The following is an 18,951-nucleotide window of genomic DNA, read 5'->3' as shown; positions in this document are numbered from 1 at the left end:
GCATGTTTTTCTTCAGTTTACCATCAGGAAAACAGAACATGATTAGAAATGTACAGACAGAATTAGATGATGAATGTCACAGAGAATATGTAAGCTCATGTGCAAGTAAGGGTCAATTAATGAAAGGTTTTTGCTGGAGGTACTGACAAACATAGGTGGGAAATCTGTAGTAATTAAGATCACTTAGAGATAAGGTAATTCAGCAGCATGTGATGCCACTGATGTTTAAGAGAGGTGATTCCATGAAAATACGTAACATGAAATTTTTTTAACTTGGGCTTAATTTTAATAACCTAAATGATAGTTTCAAACAGATTCAAATGCCTATGTGCATCATTCCTGACAAACTGAGATTAGTGAAGTACCAATTCAGTAAACGTCTTTTCCACGTGAAAAACATTAAAAAAGTCTAATTCACTTTTTGAGCTACTATAAAGGGAAGTCTCCCATTTCACTCTTGCCTTTGAAGGTGGCATACTATCAGATATGTTAAATTGAACCCCACAGGTAGCAGACTGCTTTATTTTGTAAAGTACAAACTAATGAAAGGGCATTAGGTAAGGGGGGTCATATTTGGATTAATTGTTAAAGATATCAATTGACACTCTACATACATCACCTTTAAAAACACTACATCAATTAAGAATGTTCTAGACATTTAACTTATTCAATGAGTTGGAGTCTTTTGAGGAGTTAAAAGGGTTTCAAGAAAACATAATAAACTGCAATATTAAATTTTATGTTATCATTTTTCTAAATAAACTTCTTGTTCCCAAATTTACTCTGCTTCTGCATTCCCACGAACAAAGGCCACAATGGCAGCAAATACCTCCTGAACATGTACATGCACAGGAGGTGCTTGGTCTCTTAAGCAACTTGCATATATCACAAACATGATGCAGCTTGGAAACCTCTGCATTAGCAAATATATTTAATTCAAATTTAGATCTATCTAGCCAGCTTCTTTAAATGATCATGTTGATGAAAACCAAATATTTAGCAGTTACTTGGAAAAACAGACCAAACTGTGCAACATATGACACATATTACTGGGTACCAAGGAGACTGATGTTTCACCACACTAAATACAAGAATCTCTATACCCTTGTGTATTTTTCCTTTAATTTTAAAATTATTGCATTAAAAACAGATCAGCAAACTTCTGGGATCCTAACAGTGCATAGGTAGCTCGTTAAGAGCCATCTCAGTGTGTTTCAGAGGAGCATCTGTTCATCTGTCCATCCATTCATCCCAAAGGTTCTTTAATGTGGGGCCACTCAGCACTTTTTCTTCTTCACACAGAATTGTCAGACAATGCTTGGACATCTTAATTATGTTAAGGTTAATAAGGTGAAATTCCAAAATTATTTATTTAGATGAAGAAAGCAACAAAAAGAACTGTCTGTTTAGACAGCAATCAATATATACTCTTTTCTTTCCATTTTTCTTCATTAGAACTTTTGTTTGGGAGTGAATCTTGAACATTTTTTGCTACCTATATTAAGCAATCATTCACAGGCACAGAAGTACTGACAATTACCTAGTAAAATCAGCTGATAAACACTCAGGAGGCAAATTACAGCTGGGGAAAATTTAAGACTCATAATTTACCAAAAGATTTCAAGGCCAAAACCAAAACACTACCCCCCCCCTTCAAATCAGCAGTTCTTTATATAAGAGGTTATATGGGCCCCTGACCTCCAAAGAAAAGGGAAAAAAAAAAAAAACAAAACACCAAACCCAACCCAGCCCAAGAACCAAGCAACTTCAAGAAGATTCCATATTACAAAAATTGAAGCAGGTCATTTTGGGGGGGATTATGATGTTGTCTGAAATGGGAAATACACAGCTGCATCATAAAAACTGCAGCACAGTAGAAACACAACTTAAATATTTCTCAGGAAAAAAAATTAAATGTTTGGCAACACAACCAAATCCTGTGAAACTATCAAGCATTTTGGACCCAGGGTAAGTTGTAGGCTTTCTCTTGCTTCTTTTTCACCCAAACCCTCGGGTTCTTTACACAACCTCCTGCCACTGCAGGGCTGACACACCTCTCACATGTCCTATAAAGGAAGCTGCAGGCTAGAACATGCAGATGTATTCTTGCTACTGCTGTTAATAGCAAAGGCAGCCGAGACCTCCCCCCTTTATCCTTCCTTGCCTTTCTTTCCCTAGTTTTTCTATTCTGAAAAGTGTTGTCATCTTAGTAAAAAGGATAAAGCTCAGCTTCCATCCTCTGCACTGCTGGAGCACAGCAGTGATGGAAGCATGCTAGGTAGCTGGGGAAGGGAGAACACAAGTCAGAGGCATGGCACGGCGATACAGCACAGAACAAGACTAGCGACAAAAAGAGGGATAAGATACATCATGGACAATGATGTAATGCTGTATCAACACCTAATAATGCTGGTTTCAGGCAAAATGAGATATAGGATGCTACTAGACGATTTTTAACTTGCACCTTGACAAACAGTTCTTTCAACTATATTAATGAATGGAACTTTTGTGCTATAAAACAGAGGTAGTTCATAGTTTTCTCTATGTATTTGTCAAGTACAAGCTAATTCCAATGAGCCATTGTGCTAATGAAACCTGAAAAAAAAGCAATGATTTGTTAATGGCACCACAAATTACCATGACTGCATGTATCAGTCTCCAAAATCCCTGCATAAAATAACCTGCTTGTGCACATATTGATAAATACTCATCTTGCTTGTTTAACAATCCTCAATAACTTTGTTTCACATACCCTTAAAAGAAAAAAAAAGACAGTTTTGTATACAAACACAAGAACAAGGTTCTGGTTGGTAGTAGTCAAGTATCTGGAAAATAAAATCATAGATGGATAGATAGATAGACAGACAGACATATAAAAACGTATCTTCACATTGTCAATAGAGAATTGCAGATTCAAAAGAAGTTATGCACCTATCTTCTTTAGTCCTAGGTTAAAGAGCAAAGTCTTCACCATTAAAGATGGAAACTAGTTATTTTATTTTCAATTCTTTCTTCTTGCAGCTCTAACCAGAGGAAAGTTTCAGGGCATTAGAATTTAAAGAGCAGAAGAACCCAGTGACTGAGCAGGAAGAATACCAGATAGACTACTACTAAACCTTAGAGACACACAACTTTCCAATTCAGAAACAGAGCACATGTAGCAAAAATGACAAGACTGTTTAATAATAATAATTAAAAAAAAGAACAGGAACATTTACAAGTACAATTAAAAATTTATTTCTCTTTCTGCATTGAAGTGAGTACATGTTTACACACATTGTGACCAAAAAAAATCCTCTGGATACTAATGAAGGTTGCAAGTGTATTTTCTTTTATAACCATCAAGAATATCAGCAGGGAAACAGAAGAAAAGAAAAAACACATAACTCTGGATGGTGTATCATCCAGCACCTCTGGTTTTACCCACCCCCAAAACCCCACTCACAGGACACTTTTGGCAAAAGTCCCTGAACATATCCTCTGTCCCCACCAAACATTCACTATGATTTAAAAAACAGGTTCAGTGGCACTTAAATATGACTTCAGGAACATTTTGAAATACAGTGCATCCATGCTGAATGCATTTCACTTTGTTGTAAGACTAACTTAGACATAAGGCAAATACTACCTTACCTCTCAAATACTCCATGACTGGACACCCTTAGTATATATAACTCTGTTAAATGCAGAGATGCCTTGTTTCCCTTCACTGATTTTCCTTCTGATCAAGAAAGCAATTCAGAGAGATCATGTGCTATACTCATCACAAATTGCAAGGTATTAAATTGTTAAAACAAACAGCAATGAATAAAAATAAACCGTATTTGCATATCCAAAACTTATTTCGGTCACTTAAATAATTTCATCTGCAATTACAAAATACATACACTTAAATATCTTTGTAAGAAACAATCATCTAAGATATCACAGATTATGATTTGCTTTTGATAATCTAATTGCCTTAACTCTGGCACAAAGATAAACCTGGACAGTGTTACTACCTAGAATATTTTCCTATTATAATTAATTTTCTTAAATATACAGTAAATTCTCTTTAACTATTCTGACAGATAGTGCAAATAAAGACATTCTTTGGGTCACAATTTTAAAATATTACCACCAATGTTGTCCTCAATTTAATATTGTTTAGTAGTTAAGTAACAAAATATTTTAAGTATATACATTTTCTAACATCTGCTTAACGACGCATTTTCCTCAGTTACCTTGGCTTAAATGTAGATCACAAAAAATTAATAAGCTACAATGCTTCTCACCTATCCAAAAAATATGTTATATTCATACTTAAATAAATATATTTATAAACCTACCTATAAGTTCCCCACTGCTTTCCACAAAGTTTTATTATCCAATGGCATACTACATCAAATCATGATATCAAAATATCTTTAAAGACAACAAAGATCACTTCAGAAGTACTGCTCAAAGGCAATGAAATAATGCTTTGAGAACCTAAGCACATATGTTAGGCCTACACAGATCCAGCACATAGTATAACAGAATAGTTTATGCTTCTTTTAGAGTCAACTACTGCTTTGCCTTAGCCAGAGATAAAAAGCTGATCTTAAATATTACCCATCACAGATGTAGCAACACAAAGCAGCCCTGTTTGCTATCTAATGTTGCTGGCTGGTTTTACACGTTTGTTTGAAGTTACTGGTGCCTGATGGCTAGTTCCATTAGTGGTATTTGTTGCTGAGCCATTCACAACAATGTAATCAACCTTGTTTTCCAGTTTCACCAGGCGTTGTAAGATGTCATCCAGAAGAACAGCAATTGTTCTCTTAAGATCAGCTGAAGATAATGGAAAAAACAAATTAGAGACTATTATTTACTGTGTGTGGAAAAGAATGGCTATTTCAACATATTCACATCTTAAGACTTGCTATCCTCCCTACTATACACTTTGGAAAGTAATGCAGACTGATATACAAGTATAGCTGCTTGATTTTTCTTTGATACCATTTCTTTGTTATTTTATGGATGGAAGATACCACCACAATAGGGAACTGTGAAGGCAGTCAATTAAATATTTGAGTGTAAGAACAAAATCACTAGTTGGAGCACTAGAAATGACTATTCAAAGGCAGTATTTCAAATTTCATCCAGACAACACTACTAGAATACACAGCTATAACACCTTTTAGCCTTGGACAGCAACAGAATATATTTAAATACTTTCCAACATAAAAAGGTAATTAATAGTTTTCCCCTAAATAACAAATCTAGTCCATAGAAAAACTGCTATGACATAGTATCTTATCGCTTATTATATAAGCTATAAAGTAGGGGGGAAAAAATCTATATATTTACACCTTTGCTGATTGAAAAACAAGGAGTTTTTTTCTCTTTAAGAGCAGTATGTAATACTTTGAAAGAGAAAAAATGTAACTTTACAGCTTTCATTTAAAAAAGAAGATATTCAGATTACTAGTATAGCTTTTTCCTCTTACCATATCCTGCCATAGATGCTCCACCGCCACCATTCATTAAGTTTTTATTTTCTTCTGCCAGTGCTTTGACATATCTTCTACTGAGATCTAATATCTGTCCACGCAACTCAGCACTGCTTTGGCGTCTTGGATACTGAAAAGTGTAGCGTAGCAACATCAAACCCCAGATGATTCCAAAAACTAGTAAAAACATACTCAGTTTCTGGGACATATTTTTTCTTGAAAATGTTAGAAACATTTCTGATGAAGGCCACAGGCGTGTCTTAATTTCAAGAAAAGCAACTGAATTTGGCTTTGTGAAATTATATTACATATTAAACAAAAATAAGATTTCTATGAAGTGAAAAATCTTCTGGTTGGATCATCTTGAATACATCTTCTCATGTTTTAGTTGGTCTTGATTCCTGAAATTTGTAAAGTATCACCTGGTTATTCAGAACTGCTACAGTTGTTGAGATTCAAGGACAAGTATCAGTTCCTAAATACAGTACTATATCATCATCTAGCAAACAATTATTGATTTTTATCTGCTTAGAGGTTCAGTCATCTTTCTGTCTCACCTGTTATTCACAGGGTTTCCTGTTCCCATTTTACCAATTTTTAGTCTCCAAAAATCAAAACTTCTATGCTTCTACAAATCACCTTAAGTATTTTAAATACTGTAATTTAAACTGCCATGAAACCGAAATACATTTCATAAAAAATGCAGTATCTAGAAGAGACTTGTAAAACATTTATGAGTTATACACATACATCTACAGACAAGAAAAAGATCTTGTAAAATGATTCACATGATTCTTATTCTTCACTTAGAAGCACAGGGCAAGTATAAAGAGACAACACGCAGCATAAAATTTCTTGGCTGGTTAGTTAATTCAAAGTCTCCTCTTCTGATTTTGTACACCATTAAGAGTTTTTGTTTCTTTTGGTGTCTTGCTACTGAATAAAGAAATAAAACCAAAATAAACTGGCATATTGCACCCACATTTAGCATTTTATTACAACTTGAAAAAATGCCTTACCATAGCAGCCAATTCTGATCCCTCGATAGATTAAGGCTTCAAGAAAGAAACAAGTGGTAGGAAAGCTTCAGCAGTTAAACAACAAATGTCCAGACAGTTTGAAGCAGTATGAGCCACACATCTTCAGGGAGCTCTGTAACAGGGAAGAAAAAAAAAACATTTAAACAAAACAAAGTGAAGAGACCTTCATTTTCTTTTGGAGTGGTTGAAGTTGAGGGCTTCAAGCAACATGTGTTTGAAACAGAAATATATTTTTAAACCTAACTTGAAGCAACTGTTAGAGAAGAATAGAGAATTCATTTCCATTTTGCTTTAAATGCATACATTTAAATGTCCAGTAACTGACTTCAACACAGTTTTAAAAGAAAACTTGGTAAGAATCTCACTCAATATTTCCCTCTTCTTCTAAGACAGTGACAGCAGATGGTCCAGATTCATCATATATGTACATGCACATATATTTACATATGTCATTCTCTTCTTAATTTTTACCCCTCAAACTCATCCCACCTTTTCAGCCTCTTTACATGCCCATACCTTGTATTTCTCATTTTATACTCATCTCTGAAACTACTCCAATTATTTAATACTTTCTTGAATGACTTCTGCCATTCAACATAGTCTGGATAAAGCCACTCATCTTACATAGTAGTTGTTTTCCCCTGTAACTCCCTGTTCTTCCCCATACATTACCTGACATGAGCACTTTTTAGACTGAACTTACACATTTAATAGAGTTCCTCACCAGACTTTCTACAGTGGTACGTAGGTCTCTGTTTTTATCAGAATATTGAGACCGAATTTCTCATGCTGCTAAGCTCTCCTCTAAACAACTCCGCCTCCACAGCATTTTTTCATTGCCTCCACTGACTCGTTCAAGCACCCTTATGCCAACATACCACAGCCTACTGCAAACACAAGTGCCACTGCCAGCAGGGCTTGTCGCTTACCCTTCACATTCACTATTCAGATAATCCTCTCAACCGGTAGGCACACGTGCCTGATTCAAGTGGCAAATTTTTGAAGCGCTCTAAAATCAACATTCTGAAAATGATTAACCCAAGGCAGGGGCAACATTAGGACTTGGACACCAAAACTGCTGTAAAGTAACAAGTTCCTGTGTGTAAAATGCCCTATAGTAAATGTCATTATATAAAGCCTTACTTTTACTTTTTGGGTGCACTAGTGCGAGTGGCAATCACGAATCACTGAATGAGGAACAGTTTACTTCACCTCCACTGTGGGATACGACCACGCACATGGACAGACAGCCAACAAACAATAATTTGAATTCCCACTGGAAATTCAGTGGGATGTACTTTGTTCAAGGAACGTGCTTATCCCCCAAAAAACTGTTTTAAGAGACAAATTTATCTTAAGTACAAAAAAATAAGAGAGCAAACAATAAAAACTTACATTCTACAGCATGAATATTTGAAATTGTGTGGTTTAAGATTTCCTGAAACAGATCGTCCCTAAACACGCACTTTTCCCTAGTTCTTTGCCAAATCCATGGCTCTGCACTCAGACTTTAAAGCATAAACTGCACATGAACTGTATCAAATATGATGGAAAATATTTACATATGAGGACCAGGAGTAGGGCATTCACATGATGGCTCAGAAGACCAAACAGTATTTCTCAAGAAAAGAACACAAGTTTCAACCCTCATTCCAAAAAGTCTACATCTTCTATTATTGTTATTATTATTATTATTATTATTAATAATAATAATAATAATAATAATAATAATAATAATAATGATGATGACTGAAAATAACAGATAGTTCTTGCAGAATTTAAATTAGGTTCAGCTCTCCACAGATCCCTAGCTATATCTTGTCCTGAATCATTTAGACAATATCACTACAGCACTTTGGAGTGGAAATAACTCTGCCATCACAATGTAAATAAGACAACAAAGCCAGGATAAGAGCTCTAGCCAAGAGGAACAGATTGAATCAACTCCTGCCAAGGAGCAGCAGTAATTGCAGACTGGGCCTTTGCCTTGTGTATCTGATTCACAATGCACACAATAACTACTGAAATCAACGGAAATCAAGGACTCAACCTGCTGGGAAAATGGCATAATACCCAAATACTGACCCTGGGCTAAGAAAATGGGAGCAAGGTGTACCAAAAGGAAGGCAACTACCTGTACTTTTCCTAAGCATTTTTAAAGGTCGTTGCCCATAATAAATTCCACTGTAATTTCAAAGTTCTGTGAGATCTGGTCTTCTCTTTCCCCCTGAAGCATGCACATCTAGTGACCCCCAACACACTCCATGCACAACCCTTACAAGATTACACAGTAAGGAGTAACAAAAAAATAAAAGTAAGCTTATACCCACATGATTTCAAAATAGGAAAAAAAAGAGTATTGGAGCAGCAGGTGTACATATTAGGAAGAAAAGACCACAATAAGTAAGACAAATGAATTGGAATATTCTTTTACCTCTTGTTGCCCTGAAGGGTCAGCACTTCTCTACATGAACATTACAGTTTAAACAAACTCTATCTCAGAATGGACCTCTGTTTTCAGTAATTCAGAGGTAGTATCCTCTGAGATAACAGCACACATGTAAAAAGAAACATTGCCTCTTGTCATCTTTCTTCTCCCTCATTCTCTCAAATCCTTCTTACCCACCACTCCCTGAGCAGGGGAAAAGGGAAGCCGAGACTTCCTTCTTCACACTGACTAATCCCAGATAGGAACGCAGGCTCACCACTCTCCCAACCACAGCTGAGGGGCTTTTATGGCAAAGGCTGTCACAGCACAACAGCAAGCAACAGCAAAAAAGGGTGCCTCAGAGCTATGCCTTATTGGAATTCCTACCATCTCTAATCACAGAGACTGAGACAAAAGGAAGACAACTATGAAGACGAAGGAGTACAACCAGGACAAAATTTGAAAATCTAAGGAGGGAAAGAAAAGAAACAAGACTCCAAACTAACAAACCCAAAACAAAACAAAAAATTCAACCAAATAAACCCAAATCAAACAAAACCCCTGACCTGACTGTGCAGGGGAAATGGCAATCCAAAAATCCATGAAAAAGAAAATATCTTCCAGATAATCCTTTCAACAAGCAGCCTGAAGTGACTGATTCAAGTGGCAATTTTCAAAAGTTCTGTAAAATCAGCATGCATATCTAAACTATTCTGAAAACTACAAGCCCAGGCCAGAGGCAACATTAGAACCTGGAGCTACAACCAATTTCTGAATGAGGATACTAAATTTACCCTTCACAGACATATAAAGAGTTTGGTTTTCTTCACTGTTGCCACTGCTGGTTGTCTGAGAAATGTCTTGCCAAAACCTACCAATGTGAATTCAACTTTGTGCAGTGGTATCACAACACTGACATACATCTGGCAACAAAAGCAATGAAGGAAGGCACTCACCCCCTTCAAAATAAAACTACTCTATCGTATATATTTCAACATCGGTCATATATATTACCGAGTCCGTGAAACAAAAGGAACAAAGGCAAAAGAAAAAGCAACAGAAAATCCATTATATGTTCCATAATAAAGCAACGTTCTAGTATCTACTAGATGCTACTGTAATAAACAGTAGCATCAGACTTCAGTTTGAATACTGACTCTTCTCCATGGAAACCAGCCCATACTTACAAAACATCCTTCTTGAATTTTGTTCCAAAGTCTTCCTCAGATTCTGCTTTACTTATTTCTAGAAAGACCCAGAGATTATATTAATGCACAACACAGAAATGAAGCAGACTGTAAGGCAAAGGAATGCCTCATAAGTCCTCTGAAACAGGTTATCAGGAAAACAAGGCATACTCAAATCCTTAAAAGCTTACAACGCACCTTACAGCACTGTCAGTTCTGCTAGTTTGGTCATTTTTTAGTCATCATTTTTCTATTCTGTCTGAGAGACTCCAGCCTTCCTAAACCACTCAGCAGGGCAAATTTCAACCTGTCCTGCAGAGATGGGTGTACTTTCTAGTTTTGAAAAATGTACAGGATAGATGAAGATAATTATGTGTAAGAGAAAAAGAAAGCAGCTGGTCCATCAAGTATTTTTGATTGTTATGAATAAGCAGCTTTAGCAAAAAAAAATTACAGAACAGAGTCACCAAGATGTAAAGAATACAGAAAACTGAAGCCTGAAAATCCCATTTCATTCAAAGATCAAAAATACTTTTAAGGACAAAGCCAAGAAAAATGCAGTGAAAGTATTATTGTCAGCATACAGTCCAAAAAAGTCACCTATTTTTAAAGACAGAATGCCAACTACTGAGGCAATAGTTCCTCAGTGATACTCTAGAGACCTAGACAGGTCTCTAATGAACTAATATACTAAGAAAGTAGGATTGAAAAATGGGAATTTTACTCAGTGTATTACTTAGTACTTATCAGTTCCTCACTGCCAAATTATCATCAATGTGACACTGTGAAATCAAGAGCAGGTCTGGCTTTGCAAACAGTTATTATTATCAACTGTATAAACACAAGACGTGATTTAACAAGATTAAAAAAAAAAATCAGATACAGTCATAGGAGAGTGCATCCAACTACAGAGGAAGGGGAAGAAAATCTTGTAATAGAACAGGCAGCAGACAGAAATTAGGACGGTAAAAATAAAAGCTGACATTAATAATTACTATAAAATAATTGTACAGTACAAAATTAGAATTTATTACAACCTCAATGTGAACACAAAACGTTTATGAAATTACTAATGATTTTAAATGAACATACTGAAATTACATCTATGCAAGAAATTACTAAAAAATTCATGGTAACAAACATCCCTGGGTACAGAGAGAGTACTGTATCAGTAAACAATACGCTGTGCTGTAAATAGGCAGGATGATACCTCATTGCCAATGAACATTTCAGGAATACAAAAATCACAGGGCATTACAGAATACCAGAAAAAAAATTTCCACAGTTCTATCAAACTCTATTCTACTATTTTTCTTTTTTTGCATGTATTGAGAGTGTGCTCGCCCTGGCCCATCTACCTCTGTGATCTCCAAAATATTTTTTGCCTGATTTTCCAATCGAAAACTTTAAGCATCACTCAGCTGACAGGCAACAATCGCGCTGACCATTCTGAGAGCAGACAGGCTGGTTCCATGTTATTTGGAAAACTAACAGCAGAGTTCCTGTGCAGTAAGGAAAATGGGAAGCCTAAAGAAGACTGACACACACAAAAAAAGCATAGAATGTATTTACTGACCAATTAATCACAGAAGACTGGGACAAGGAAATAAGCACCTAGAAACCCAGGAGATTATGTGTTGAGACTTTTTGGAATGTCAAAAATGATGTTTGCATTCTGGTGACTTGCAGTGTTAGACTGCTGTTGGTTTGCAAGTAGAAGAAAAATCTGCATGAGGTGCAGCTGACAAACAGTTTCTCAAAGAGCTTAAGTGTTTATTGTAAAACAGGACCCTGATACCTGGCAATACATAGAAACTTCAGTTCCCTGTTCCCACACATATCACAAACTCCATTTAATAAATCATTGTACCCACATCATTCATATTTAAAACTGGTGCACAAGGAAAAAATCACATTCCTCATATTTTTAAGGGCACATTAGTTCTAGAGAGAATGCCAATAAAACCACTGTCCTGTACTGGCACATCTGTACTGGTGACTTTTGCAGACCAACACTGCCCAGGTTCATTAATCACTGCAGTTCACTCAGCTGCATAGCACCACAAAAGAGCAAGATATTATGCTCAGAACCAACAATTAATAGCAATGTCCCCAGACAAGTAAAACATGTTTGAGCTGTCTTTTGACAAAATCAACTCTCACTCAGCATGTTAAGTACTCCTATTATTTGTTGGTGTAAAACTTGGTGTAGTGGGTTGGCTTTTGGATTTTTTAGGCCTTCCTTAGCAACTGGGGTCAGAAATCTAAAGAAGTATTCCATATCATCCTTTAGCGTAACACAACGTATAAATAAGGCGGAGATAAGAGAGCTCGCTCTCTTCTCTCTTCCGGAGGCTGAAGGCGACAGGTCTCTCTGCAGATGGTCTTTGCTTGTACAGGCCAGGGCCTGCCTGCTCAGACCTGCCGTTATCTCCAGTTCCCTCTGGGAGGCCTGGGGAGTTGGTTGGTGCTTCACACGGTTCTGCTGTCTCGTTCAGGGAAGTATTTAATTAGGTTTTTTGTATTTATTCGCTAGCTCTCTATTAACGGGATATTTGGATGATATTTGGGTTTTTTTAATCCCTGTTTCCCCCTCCCTTTTCCTTCCTCCCCCCCCCGAGCTCCCTATCGTGTGTACAATATTCAAATTGTATATATAATTGTAAATATATATGCAAATATATACTTTTGATATAATTCCATTTCATTCGGACTTCTTTCAGTTTTTCTGTGGTTTGTTTTTTTTTTCGTCGCTTGAGAGAGCGGGATGGGGGAAGAGACAGCCAAACTTACAAACACATTTTTAACTGGTGGCCCATACGGGGAACGCTGATTGTTTTGGTTAGGTTTGGTCTGTTTTGAAAATATTGTCCAGGAAGACAGCCAAGCTCAGTTTTTGTTTTGAAAAGGGGATGGCCTGAGAGTGAGCCCCGTTCTGTGGGCCCACGTGCTGTGCACTACCTGCGTATCTGTGGCCGTGACGAGAGCCCGCCCCACGTGCACCCGCTCGGCCCAGGGGTGTCTTGGCGGGGGTTGCCGTGGGGTGAGGCAGGCGGGGGCGCAGCAGCACCTGGCACTCTCTGCCAGCAGTCCCGGGACTTTCCCTAGGTGCGCACAGGGGGCACAGGGCCCGTGAGGAACCAAGGAGGTGACTGACACCAAGTACAGCTTCCTGGATGGGAAGGGCTCTGCCGTCAAGTACACCCAGTCGGACATACGGTTAATTGAGGTGACAGAGAACATCTGCAAGCAGTTGCTGGATTACAACCTGCACAAGAAGAGGAGGTGGCCAAGCTGCAAAAGCACCTGATGCTCCTCTGCCAGGAGTATGTGAAGCTGCAGAAGAAGCTGGTGGGCACAGAGGGAATGATAGTAGACGCTGCTTATGTATATGCCTTACAGCTCTCCCAGAATGTCTCTGGAAGAGTGGTGGGGGAAGAGGTCTTCATTGGGTAAATCCCACAGCTGTCAGGGAACCTCTGCTACTTTCTCCCCTCTTCTTTATACAAAGTTTTCTTGGCTGCTTTCCCGGTAATTGTTTTGTAAACAAAGACTGCGCTTGGCAGTTTTCTGCCAATGCTCTGGCAGGGTTCTCGGACTCTGTTCCAAAAACAAAGATTTGTTTAGGAACACGGAGAAAGAATAAAAGTAAAAAACGGGAAGTGCTAGCTCTACCTTCTTCAGCCACTACCACACGAGCTCCGTAGGTGGCCCTAACAATGACCCCAAAATCGGCATCGCCTGACGGTCCCATAGCACAAGGGTTCTCCTTTTAAAGGCCACTTTACCCATTTCCTTTCTGATTTTGGCAATGTTTGTGCCTGTACTGGGCTACCCCACAGGGAAATGTCCAGGCCCAGAGGATGAATGTTACCAATACTTTTCTTAATTTCAAAATCAAAGGCCTTGTAAAGGAGATCCCTACAGTTACAATTGGCTCCAATTATTATCTAAATTGTGTTGCAACAATACTATTATTGATGAAGGTAATGGAAGTGCTACTTAAAATTGGAAGAGTAGTGTTGTATTGCTTTCCCTGTTGTAGGAAAGATCATACCTCAAAGGGACTCGCTGGAACTTTGGAAAGGGCTTCAGACAGGCCAGCCCCCGGATGGCATGGAGCCTGGGTAGATTTTGTTAAATTAGTAGGGCGTGTGTCACCTCGTCAACAGAAAAATGTCAAAGCAGAGACGGAAAAGAGGATACATTCCTGACAAAACCTCAGCAACGCCCGACACAACAGAGCCCAGCAAAATGCTGTACCTGTGTGCTGCTGGAACTAGAGGGTCTTTCCAGACTGCATCATAGATCAGTTAATAGAAGAGACAATTTATAGTAGTACCTGCTAGGATCAAGAGGAAGGATCAGCACTACACAGCACACTGCCATCTTAAGAATAGGTATGAAGGCACATTTCTGGGCAAAAAAAAAGGCTGCCCTATCACTATGACAGCTGCTGGGCTGCAGGTTTTAGCAGTTCTGTACCACTTTTGGAGTGCGCTGCCAAAGGAGTCTGTCTTCGTGTCTTTTCCAGAACATCTATCTTTATACCTTCTCCCACAGCATGTGTTTCTTCATTCCCTGCTTCTGCATGCCATAGACTTGCAACTACCAGGGAAAACTGATAAAAAGTAAAATTTATCCTTTTGCCTTATTGCTGCCTGTCTTTTGGGGAATACCTTTAATGGATGCTCCAAATGAAATCATAGGAGATGGGAGGTTTAAGGGAATAGCAAAAATGGGTAACTACCAAGAATACCTATTCTGCAGTGCTGCAACAAAGAAAGAAGAAAATCTCCTTGTGTGCTCCAGGTAGTCCCTGTCTCTCAGTGCAGCCAACAAAAGTCACAGCTCACACCAAGCAAGACACAGTGTCACTACTGAGGAGCTGCTGGGATAACCTCAGACATATCTTAAACTAGAAGCAGTTTTACCTCCTAGAGGCTTCTTAGAACAGCACACAATTTGTTTTGTAGATGAACTTCAAGTTAAAAGCAAAAACATATTGCTTGAGACTTGAAAACTCACACAACAAGCTAACAGTGGCTCTGATATAAAATTATCTGAGAGCTCAAACACTAGATTACCTTTTGTATGTCAGTATTTTAGAAATATTGGTGACTTTTTTTTCTATTTTGAATTCATGTAGTCGTATTTGCATTGGTTTTATTTTGCATTACATCTAAGGAATCTGCTCAAGTACTTTTTGGTATCTTAGAGTATCCTTTTTTTTTTTCAGCTCCTCCCCCCTTTATTTTGCCTACTACTGTCAGTAAATGCTTTTAAAATAAACCAACCATTTAAAAACAGAAATTCTTTGTTCCTTGCCTGTGGGCAGCCATCCAAGATTCAAGATTTTGAGAGGGGAAATGACTTGGCAAGGCTTGTGAAGAAAATTAAAGCAAGCAGATATCAATAGAGACAGTATGTTACACTTGTTGAAGTTCCCTTCCTCCCACTGGGTCCATCTGGGCCCCAAAACATTTCTATATCTCTGTATCAGCTTCTTGAGGACAAAAAAAAAAAAGATATCTCAGCTTCGTTCCCCCCCGGACACTTTATTTTCTCATTATGCTTTATTGCTGCTTTTCAGGTCACAGTAGGACCCTTGCTCCTAAGAGTCAGTTATGACAGAGCATAAGGCACCTTCTTGGCTTCTCATTTCCCGTAAAATTGCCACAATTTTTTAACTGCAGTTGAACACTAGGCTATGACAAGTCCTCCCCTGCAAATTCCTAACTAGTACCTCTACTCCCTTGTGAAATTTCACAGCTGTCCTTGTATCACTCTTTCCAAAGCCCCTGGGACTTCAAAACTTCCTTCCGAGATGATAATGTTTAGATAATTTTAACTAGTTTTACAGAGAGCCAAGCCTGCAGGATGATGAATGTAGGCTACTGATAAGAGAGTGATTTTCACTGAGCATTCTAAAGAGACCCAAAAGGAAGGCCGGTGTCATTAAAGAGAACTACAAGGGGAGGGGAAAGGGGGAGACAACAAACCAAGTGACAGCTGCAATGGGGGAGCGACTGCCACTGCTCATACATGGACACACAGTGCAGCATCCACACAAACACAATTCCTGTAGAATGGCAGCAAAAAAGGACTTTTACCACTGGGGAGAGAAGAATAATTTAACTTGCCTGGTTTTCTTTCAAGAAACCTGTAGAATTCAAACTGTATATGAATTTGTCTATAAAAATTACGTTTCTATGGCAAAACTGCAAAACAGACAAGGCTTTGGATTCACGCTCCTTCTTAGGAGACTGATCCAGTTGAAGATTTCAGAAAAATTAACATTGGAGGAGATTATAAAAAGACAGATAAATCCTTTTCTTTTACATCTTTTATTATTTCTAGATTGACTTGTCAGTTCATCTTAGCACAGTACGGGGGTTATGACAGACATTAGTTAACCATAACACTACAGTGGTCTGCACTGCAAAATATACTGTTCTTAAAATTAAGTAGAAGGTACCCAAAAATTTAACTGGTAGCCTCTTATTTCTTCAATATTAGTGAAGAAACCAATTTCAGTGGAATAACTTTTAAGTCCTCTTGTCTAGGACTTGTTTTATGTAGGCAAAGTACTGATTCAGTTCTGAGTGAACCAAAATTAATCTTTTAAACTACACAGGCAAACACTAATATACGTTTTTTTTTTGTAAAGTTGACAATCACAAAAGAAAATATATGAGACTATTAATAATGCTCAGTTGAGGAAACCCTGTCCATTTAATGGCACAAGTTTTCAACTACAGGTGAAAGACATTGTCGAATGACAAGTAAATACTATAAAAAGTACATTTTAGCAGTAAACTTGTACGAGGACACAACACATTCATTTGAATGACTGAGCCTCACAGATTTTTGACAGTTACTGGAAAACAGCTATTTTTGACATTTACTAGTCTGCAGATATGTTGACTACACAGCTGACAATTTAAGATGACAGCATGCATTTATCCTACTTACAGTCTGGGCAAGATGCAAGAACTAAGTGCCTTTTACTATTCTTGGAAAAGGTACAAGTCACCATGAACTCCAGGGGAAATATCTCACTTTTAGCAGTTAAATGACATCCAATCCCACAGCTAAACCACAGTATGGGATTAGCTAATACTAATGCCTCCTTCAAGAAGATCACAGCCAAAAAGAGTCTCTAAAAGCAGAGAACACAAAAGGGTTTGTTTTTTTTTTAAAAAGGAAGTAGCTTTACTTCCAATTGTCAAAGCTTTAGGAAAAAGATTTATTTGCTAGAACAAAGGAATTGCAGCATAAATGTTTAATTCTCTGGGGCTCTCAAGTACCTGAAGTGAATTATTAAACAGTTATATATTTTAACATATAAAGTAACAAAAAGAGGCCAGAATAATTTAGACTTTATGCACATGGGCATCTCCAGCAAGAACAGGAACAAAGATAACAATACATTTCCGTATTTGGTATAACACTGCAATCGCTCCACTTATGACACTAGAACAAGATGCTACTCACAATCTAATATCATCTTCATACTGTCTCCTTTCTTTGGCATTCTCACGAGAGTGAAACAGCAATTCATTACATTTGCTCCAAAATAAACTCTACGTTACAATTGGAACAAATCACATGCATGCTTTACTATGATGTTCAGCACGTCCATATTCTGAAGACTCTTTAAAAAAAGACACAATTCCTACAAAGTTCACTTTTCACAGAAAAAAAAACACCCTCACACACACCAATGAGCCGACTCAGGGGGCAACATAACAACTAAAAAATCCCAAAACAACAGCAACAAAAAAGATCTAGTTAACCCTATCTGAACTGCTCTAAGGAGATTCCGCATCATGTCACAGCACAGAACAAAAATTCTCTCTTCTTGTTTTGTGGCACACAAACACAGAAATTACACTGCACTCTAGCTGTCAGTATATTTTAGATGACAAGACACATAAAAGAGAATTTACAGGATGCTACCATGTTAGGTTAGGGAACGGAAAAGAAAGTTTATTAATAATGAATGATGAACAGAGCTACAGAAATAAGGTAGACATGATAGTACGTTATAAACATTTACAAAAATAAACTTAATGGGAAGATTTAAAGTGTAGTTAAAACGTCATCAGATATTACACAGAAAAGCAATTTTATTATATTGTAAGCAGGAAGCATCCCACAACTATTGCTGTCAAGAAGTTTCATATATTATAATCTCCTAAAACTGAATGTTTCAAACCTTGCAAATTTCCTTCAATATTGCTTCTTCCTATTTATTCACTATTTACCGAAGAGACCAATTTCAGTGAAACATTTACCCGCTGTTTGTATGCAGACATGTTAGTGCCCGAAGATCACTTAACCTGACATTATTAAGGATACTGCCTTTGCTTAAATATGAATTAAATAATTCTTCCCCCCTGTAAGTTCCATCACATCACTGTAATCAAGCTTTGCCTCTTTAGAAGTTGTGTCCTTACGGTACGAGATCTTGCAGAGTCACTGCAGTCATAGTTTAAAACGGGAAGACCACTGCAAACGGTGAAGGAAACCAGGCAAGCCTTGTTTCCTCCACCACTTCCTCCCATCCAAGGACACTGCATCACAGCCCTGGGACACGGCTCTCCGGCCGGAGGGATGCCCGGATCACCGCACAACTCACCGCTCCAGAGCTCCGCCGGCGGGGCCCGCAAGGACACCGCAACACCGGCGCTGGGACCGACACCCGGCGGGAAGGCAGCCGGGAGGACAAACCTGTCCCACAGCAGGGCAGCTCCCGGAGGAGGGGCGGCGCGGCACGGCACGGCACGGCACGGCACGGCACGGCACGGCACGGCACG

General features: G+C 38.2%; 1 protein-coding gene across 2 annotated transcripts; it reads right to left on the bottom strand.

The window, feature by feature from the left end:
- Window positions 1-3,213: 3,213 nt before the first annotated feature.
- Window positions 3,214-18,902, bottom strand: CCDC126 (coiled-coil domain containing 126). Of its 2 annotated transcripts, none has more exons than XM_027639432.1 (4): window positions 18,774-18,902; window positions 6,494-6,626; window positions 5,472-5,875; window positions 3,214-4,812 (listed from the first exon to the last, which is right to left on the bottom strand). In XM_027639432.1, exons 3-4 carry the CDS (start codon window positions 5,707-5,709, stop codon window positions 4,631-4,633), a joined length of 420 nt encoding a protein of 139 aa, XP_027495233.1. In that variant the 5' UTR covers window positions 5,710-5,875; window positions 6,494-6,626; window positions 18,774-18,902; the 3' UTR covers window positions 3,214-4,630. The 2 variants fall into 2 exon arrangements, with proteins under 2 accessions (XP_027495233.1, XP_027495234.1); XM_027639433.1 differs by lacking the exon at window positions 18,774-18,902 and adding an exon at window positions 7,187-8,031.
- Between the last annotated feature and the right edge of the window lie 49 nt (window positions 18,903-18,951).

Source organism: Corapipo altera, unplaced genomic scaffold (assembly GCF_003945725.1).
Source record: "Corapipo altera isolate COAL_440 unplaced genomic scaffold, ASM394572v1 44, whole genome shotgun sequence".
Lineage (NCBI taxonomy): Eukaryota > Metazoa > Chordata > Aves > Passeriformes > Pipridae > Corapipo > Corapipo altera.
Note: the sequence above shows the minus strand (reverse complement) of the source record. Positions and strands in the feature narration are given on the sequence as shown.

Coding starts and splice junctions, on each gene's coding strand:
- CCDC126 (XM_027639432.1), bottom strand. CDS start 5,709: ATGTTTCTAACATTTTCAAGAAAAAATATGTCCCAGAAACTGAGTATG. Junction 4,813..5,471: donor AGCATCTATGGCAGGATATG/GTAAGAGGAAAA, acceptor CATTATCTTCAG/CTGATCTTAAGAGAACAATT.